Source organism: Argiope bruennichi, chromosome X1, assembly GCF_947563725.1.
Source record: "Argiope bruennichi chromosome X1, qqArgBrue1.1, whole genome shotgun sequence".
Taxonomy (NCBI): domain Eukaryota; kingdom Metazoa; phylum Arthropoda; class Arachnida; order Araneae; family Araneidae; genus Argiope; species Argiope bruennichi.
Genome location: NC_079162.1, coordinates 116,398,780 through 116,407,325, shown reverse-complemented (window position 1 = coordinate 116,407,325; position 8,546 = coordinate 116,398,780). Strand labels below are relative to the sequence as shown.

The following is an 8,546-nucleotide window of genomic DNA, read 5'->3' as shown; positions in this document are numbered from 1 at the left end:
ACTTAGTTTTAATAACAATTACTTATTAAATATATTGTAAAATTCATTTTTATAATTCAATTCCAAAACAATAGAGCCGTTATATGTCTTAAAATTGTTGATAATGATCAAATATACAACAAAAAATTTGTTTTGAAGTTTTTTATTTTTTTCACATTTTAAGTAGACTACTTCAAAAATCTAAAATACATACATGTAAAAATTTATAGATAACTGCAATACTATAAAGATTACAAGTTATACAAAAAAAATTTTAATGCTCAAATAAAGACAAACAAAATCTAATTTTATTGAATAGGGATCAAAACCTAACTACAAAGATGTTTGTACATACGAATTAATTGGAATAAGATACTAAAAAAATATGCGTTGAATTTTTCAATTCGTACAACATAATAAGACCATTTATTTTTATATATTAAACAGGCTTTAAATTTAGTTCACAAATCAGAATTTTTTAAAGCCTTTCATTAAGAAAAAACTTCAATTAGCAAGACATGTAGAGATTTAAATAATTTACATTAAAAGTACGGCTTACATTCACAGAATTACAGTTTTATCTTCAAAAACAATATATGAAAGTTTAAATATATAAAATTTAATATGACATGTAATATATGATAGAAGGTGAATAAAAATGGAAATATACAAAGATTAAGAAACAGAACAATCATTTTTAACAATGTATACAAAAAAAAAAAAGCAAATCTAAAAAGCAAATAGCTTTTCACAGCAAAACAAACAAACAAAAAAAAAGTAAAAACTTTGAAGCTTTTAAACATTTTGAAATACAATAAAATCGATTAATTAAAGAAATTGTTTTAATTTTATTCATAACTGATTAAATAAGACACTACGAAAATTTTAAGTGAAATTAAATATTTACAAATGGTTTGTGACAGTCCAAAAAACTTCAATTGCACACAGATTTATGCTATCTACACATCAAAGGATTTAACACTTTCGATAAACAGTAAGACATTTAAAAAACGCAATTAACTCACGAAATCTACTAACAATGTGCAATGGCTTAAGGCACTTTGTGTAGTAGCTCCCTTTTTTTATAGAAATAAAAAGCTCGCACATACTTTGAATTCTCAAAGGTTATACTTATTAAATGTAATAAATAAAACAGTCACGTAAGTATCAATTTATAGCCTATTCTTTGTATTTGATTAAAAATCTTAGGTACTATAAAAGTACACACATTTTACAGTAATTTAAAATTTTTCAAAACGATGACCAAGTTAATACTAAATGCATGTTAGTTAAATACTAAATGCATGTAGTTATAAAAAATTTCAAGAGCATTTGAACTTCTAATTCAAAATAGCATAACATAATAATATTTTAGTCTTGCTTACAATATTTTTACATATTCTTAATTATATAGGAACAAAGATGAGTATAAAAAAAAATATTTAATTTACCACAGTGTGAATGAGTATTGATCTAGGAACTAAATTTGTAAAATTTATTGATATTACCTTTAATTAAAAATAGATAAAAAGCTCATTTATTAATTTTTTTAAATAAATTAGTCACAATATGAATGAGTATAGATTCAGGAACTAAATTAATAAAATTTATTATCTTTAAATAAAATATCGCTGAAAAGCTCATTTATAAATTCTTTTAACTTCAAACTGGTGGAAAACATGGTTTTTGTACAGAAATTATTTAAAAAAAGCTTTAAAATGGATTTTTTTTTTAATTATAATCCTAGTTAAAAATTTTCAAAAGCCTTTCTTAGTGTGCGCTTATTATACAAGGCTTAACTACACGACAAATTCCGTAGACCTAGAGTCATCGATCAGCTCGGTATAGCGATTTGAATAATCTCTTTCCATCACATATGTTAAGCATGCATATCACAATTTACAAATAGTATGCCAACCTATAAACATTATCCCATTAAAAAATACGAAATTTATGACTTAAAAACTAATTTCATCAAATAACTACATTAAGATTTTACTTTTTAAAATCAATTCCAGATCAGGTTGACCTACAAAATAACACTAATAGTTTATTAAGAAATTTCTTAACGTTTTCGGGTTTATGATAACGTTTGGAATCATTGGAGTAACTTTTGTCATGCATTGTTGCTTTTATTTAAAGCTGGAAAGGATAGAAAACTTAAAATAATTAGTGAATTCCTCTGAAAAAGATACCTTAAAACATACTTCCACCATTTAGAAAAATTTAGATTATATAATAAGTAAACAAAAGATCTTATTTTGCTTCTAGAACGATAATTACAGTTCCAAATCAACCATAAGTAATTAAAAAAGCACTTGCTTTTTCAATATAACATGTTTTGTAATAAGTAATTAAAAAAATTTACATTCTTTTATACATGATTACAAAAAAGTAAATCATACTAATGATAATAAAATATAAATAATTGATAGAATCAATTTCTTTGCTTTTTAAAAAGTTCCATAGAAGAGTATAGAAAACAAGTTATAAATTTTATCCATATAAGCTGCATCAAAAGCCCATATTGATGAATTCAGTTTCCATGCTCTACCTTGCTTCTCTGGAATTTTAAAATAAAACAAAGAAACATATTGCCCACCCTACACAAAAGAGCAGCAAGTATAACAAATAAGACAACAAAATTAGGTTTTTATAAAATTTTATACATTGAAACTTGTATATCATATAAATTCAACTACTTCTAATTAGAAATTAGAGATAAACAGCCTTTGAACCAAATAACTAAAGCTATTAACACACACCAGAAAAACTGGATTTTAAACTTCTAATAAATATTTTAATAAAAACATTTTAATATAAATAATTCACAAATATTTATTCAAGGTAAAACAAAAGACCGGTATATATATACACACATAAAATGAAACTGATATATCAAATTTTATTACATTTCTCGAAATAATTTTAAATTCGACTTTCTATGTAGCAGAAATCTTCAAATTGACATTTGTGCAATTTTGATTTCTTTTTTTGTGCTGAAAGTAGTTACTATCAAATGAAGTACTTTCATTTTATTTGTTTAGGTAAAATATACAACACACCAGTGTTTTGAGTATATTTACTATAAAATACTTTTAAAAATATTAATTTCTTAAAAATATTGTGCCAATTCAATTTTTTTCATAACAATTTTAAATAACACATCCAATTATATGTTGTCACAGGTGAGACAAAAATTAACTAGCAAGTTATCCTTCAGGGAAGCCTCATATTTCTTCTTATGCCCAGCAAAGATTGACAAATAAAACATCTTAAAGAAGGAGTAACATTCCTTTTTAATTCCAGAACATTTTAAAATTCTATCACAGTTCTATACTTTAAAAGAATTTGGTGCAATAAGCATTCCCAATTGCCCAAATTTGGAATGAAATAAATTATCAAATCACAAGTCAAATCAGAAGAAATTAACAAAAAGTTAAGTTGTATAATTCATTTAACTGTATATACATATATTTGAGCTCATGAAAAGTTTATAAACTCTTTCATGGTTTAAATTGCAAGGTATAACATCAAAAAGATCGGCCATTATATGTTACACTGTAGACATCTGATCTTATACAAATCCTATTCTAAATACTGAAACTTTATATACAAAGTCTGAAATTTTAGCAGAGCATCATAAATAATACTTTAAAGGCAGATATATATTTGTTCTTTAACATAATGAATCACAAGTAATTTTAAATTTCGGTACATTTGACATACATGTAATATTTTTTCAAAAACATGAGAGAAAAATCGGTTATTTATTTTTTAGGTAGCCAAATGCTTTTCAAATGAACATATAATTAACCCGCGAGCACTCGCACCGGGTATGACATGCCCGATCCATTTTCATTCAGCGTTTTTGTTACTTCCTGTTTTTCGGATTAGGCCAGAATTTCATGTAGCTGCATCCAAGGCCACATTCTTTCATTAGGAGAAAAACCAGTTATGTTCTAAAAATAGATTTTGAGAAAGAGGGGTTGGGGGCATGTCATACCCATGCGAGTCCTCGTGTTCGTCAAACGTTTCCATTTCTGTCTCTTAGTTTAGTGCAGTATGACGCGCTATATGAATTACGAGGAAGAAAGTGAATAGTTACGACATCTTATAGAAACTTTCTAGTGACGATGAACCGTTATCTGACGATAGTGTTGCCTCTGAGGATGAAAAATACTGCAGCGATCACGATTCTTCCACTGAAATTGAGACAGAAATAGAAGATGAATGTTCACTGTCAACAACAGATTGTTATATAGGCAAAGATAAAGTAACAAAATGGGAAAAGACAAAATATCGGCAAAATGTTAGGAAGCCTTCAAGGAATATAATTAGCAAGTTTCCAGGTAATACACCTTATTCAAGAAATGTCGCTTCTGAAAACACTGGGACTCGCTCTTTCAGAACAACACAGAAACCGTAAGCCTCAAGGAATAATAACAAATCCAAGCATTTCTAAGGAATTGGGATTTACTAATAGTGAACCGCCTGCAAAAAAGCTCAAAGGAAACTATAAACGATGTGCATTTTGTCCATGTAATAAAGACAGAAAATCAAGGTTTATGTGCCAAAAATGTGAAAGGAGTCTCTGTGTAGAGCATCAGTATGTAATTTGTAAAAATTGTCTCTAAACATATAAGTAATTATTATTAAATTCTTAAATGCATTGTTTTGTAATATTTAACTACCTAAGGTTTGCTTATAAACAGTATTAATTAATATATAAATAGCAGAAATGAATTAGGGTATGAGATACCCGGAGCGAGTTCTCGTGTTCGAAAATGGGTGCGAGTGCTAGCGGGTTAAGTGTATAAAAGCAACTTCTGCAAGTATATAAACACAGTGACTACATAAGTTCTAAAGAGAGAAGATATTTACAACATTCATTTCATTGACTGCATGCCTGAACAGTTAATTTGAGTATTTTGTCCTGCTATAAGTATCTATGTTAAATTTAAGAGATCAGTTTCAAAGATAAATGAAAAATAAAAAAGTTAAATCTTGCAAGAGAAGACATGCATACCTAATTTTCATTACCCAAAAATAAATATAAATTTGCACATTTTTATGGTACATTCTTTAAGAATTACTTAGTGGCAGAAAATTACTCCTCAGTTTAAAATAATACTTTCAGTAATTAATGAAATTCAATTAATAATACTAACTTTATGATGTTTTACTTTTCATTTCTTAATAAAAAAGATTTTATAAAGAATTTCAAACGGTTAAATGTTTTTAATTCTTCCTACCTCCAGATATAATCTATGAAACTACATTATTATCTAAATAATAATGATGGATTTTAGAAAAATCTGATTTTGTAACTCTCAAAGAGAAATATTTCATTATTAAGAATATTCAAAATAAATTTAAAGAAAAAGTTATTTCAATGTCTTTCAAAACTTTTTCCACTTTTTCATTTCACAATGAATGTGCCAAACGTCATTTTACTTTAACCAGTAATAAAAAGTAAAATATACTAGCATTTTAAAACTGGTGCAGCAATTTTAAGTTACCTTCAAATCAATTTCATGCATTAACATATCTTCTCACTGCAGAGTTCAAAAATACTTTCAATCAACAAATTCAATGGGGAAGGAGGAAAACTAGGAAACTTCGTATGGACAAGATTTGCACCAACAGTTATATATAAAAATATTTGTCTACATATTTATCATTTTTAATTTCAAAAGAATAATAAGTACATGAAAGAGTTTCCACACAGATATTAAGGTGCTTTCTATTTGCATTTAAAAAAAAATATTCTAGTTCGGGTCGACAGCAAAAAAGTATTAATTAAAAATAAGGATTATATATTAAATAGATATTCATGAAAACGGCATAAATTTTTTCAAACATTTGAAAGTGCTTTCAATGAAACAATCAAAGAAAACTTTATCTACAGTTTACACGGTGCTCTTGAACATTTAAAGTGACAGAGAGAATCCAGATACTTATACAGGAATGCATTCCAATGAAAGACTTCTAATGGGATTGTGAGATTGAAGCAGATTATCATACCTGCTTCATAACCTTTCCTTTACAAATGCAATATATATTTTTCCATAGATATTCACAGAATAAAGAGAAAATTTTAAAAAACCACCTATGACACACAAAGCATACATCATGTTCATTTAATATGCATTATAAATATTATGAATAATGAAACCATTACATCTAGAGCTAAAAGTAAATAAAAACTACCCAGGAATTTAAAAAACAAGATAATCTTTCCCATGACCAAGACTGTTTAGAACACATTTTACATCAAATAATCACAAAAGGCTTCAACTAGGATAGTATATAACAAATATTTCGAATTGTCATAATACTTTGCTTTCAAAATATTATGATAGTATTTCTGCCGGCTGATGAAGAAACTGAGGCGGCGATTGAGCTTGTAACGGATTTGGAGAATGTGTAGAAGTTACTGGATCTACAACTCCTTTCGACTGTTGTATCTGGTGCCAAGTTTCCCCCAATGCTTTTGCAAAATGGTCATCCACTGAAAGAAATTAACATAAGAATTTAAATTTTGTAAGGCAGAATTCAAAAACAATTTCTTCGTAAGAAGAAAAAAAAAAAAAAATCAGACAGCTTCACAATAAAAGAAATGAGGAAAAAATATTTCAAAGAATTTCTCACAAAAATAATTCCTGCACTACACAAACGACTTGGAAAACTGAGATTCAAGCAAGTTAGAAATCTCTGACAAAGCTTAATTTGGAAGTTATTCATTCTAAAACCTACAAAAGAGGGGGAAAAAAGAAAAAAAAAAAAAAAAAAAACTTAAGATTTAATACTGTTATTTGATATGACTGAAAAACAAATCGATTAATTACTAAAAAACAAATCGATTAGTTTATCGATTAGTTACAAACATTATCATGAATGCAAATCAAAAATGGTATATATTATGAAATAAAAGCTCAAGTGAGAGTCCTAGTTTGGTGTTAATGTCTGAAGACTTTTTTTTTTTTAATCTTAAATTTAAATGCTGGCAAAAGCCCGCGATTGAATGTTTTTACGGATTAATTTCATCATAACAATAAAAACATTTTAACAGATTGTATAATAAAAAAATTCATAACAATTAAGAAAAAATTGTATAAAAATGAAACTGGTATCATTAAAAGGGCCCTTTTTTAAGTTTTAATATAGTTCAAAAATCATTTTTGTGAGATAATAGTTTTGGAAGATATGATCATCGATTTCCATAAGTCATAGCGATTACCTAACTGAAGATGGTTAAATCTGTTTTCGAGTTCGATTAAATTTTGTTTGAAGCCTGTTTCTTTATTTCTTTTACATCCTTTCTCTTCTGAATTAATGAAATTTTTGGCGACAAGACGAACACTCTCCAAAATATTTCATATGATAATTTGTAGCTCCATTAATTACGAAGCGTTGAATTAAGTGCAGCTTTAAAAACTTTTTATGAATCAGTCTGAAACTTTAGTAAAGCAATTTGTTAATATTTTACGTTGCTATTCGACAATAAGAACGATTTTTGTGGCACGTACATTGGCGTTTTATGTATTTAAAAAAAAAAAAAACGCTAATGTACGTTACGTATGTTAAAATCTTATAAACGCTTACGTTTATAAGATTTTTTAACTTCAATGTGGATACTTTTACGGATTTTTAAAGATTATAATTCTAACAAAATCAACTGATTATATTTCTCTAATATCCTTGAGGCATTTATAATTTTATCTCAGATTCAAATTCATTTCTAAACGTATCAAAATGAATGTACTGAAAATATTCTCATAGGGGAATACCATCTACTTAGCAAACATATCTCATTTCTGCGCATGCAAAATGTAACTTCGTGCAAAAAGCATATTCAATGGATTAAAAATGAAACATCCCTATGTGTAAGAGGCGAATAGACACTACTACCTGCTTTGAGAAATATCATTCCAAATAATTGTCACAGTTTCAATATTTTATTTGATATTTTAAATTCAACACAATATTTCATATTTTAATAATTTTTAGTTAATATCTGTAATAAATCAGAAACATATTTTTTCTTAATTTACATATGTTAGATGCAGTTTAGAATAATTTTGTAGAAAATGTATAAAACTGCATATATTTAAAATACTTAAATCCCTTAGAATATAAATAAAAATGCTTATGAACCTATGATATTCGTAATTTTTGTTACTCTCATAAGGAATTTACATAATCCCTTCTGAAGATTTTCTACACATCAATTACTTTAGAGGGGCAACCCCAGATAAAGACTCCTCTCATCCTCCTTCCCTCCAAAGCATAAAAGAGTAAGTTAGAAATATTTTTAATAACAAGATCTATTTTTAAACCATCGACTAATCCCATTCATTACATTTTTTCTTCATTATTTTCCAAAATTTTTAATAATCTACCACAGAGAGGGTTAATGCTTTAATATTTCTTTCCATAAACAATTATACGGACGGCAGCAATTCAAGACAAAATTTGAAAATGCTTTAAACCGATTATTGAAAAATCGCTACCAACAGAAAAATATTGTTGTAAAAATATTTAAAGCACACCTACAACAAAAA

The 8,546-nt window shown here is 26.9% G+C and overlaps 1 protein-coding gene across 1 annotated transcript in view; it reads right to left on the bottom strand.

The window, feature by feature from the left end:
• Positions 1–265: 265 nt before the first annotated feature.
• The window catches only part of LOC129958640 (uncharacterized), a 36,415-nt gene continuing 28,134 nt past the window's right edge, over positions 266–8,546 (bottom strand). Inside the window, exon 7 of the mRNA XM_056071240.1 lies at positions 266–6,493. Coding sequence (XP_055927215.1) covers positions 6,336–6,493 — 158 coding nt within the window. The 3' untranslated portion in view covers positions 266–6,335. The remainder of the gene's footprint in view (positions 6,494–8,546) is intronic.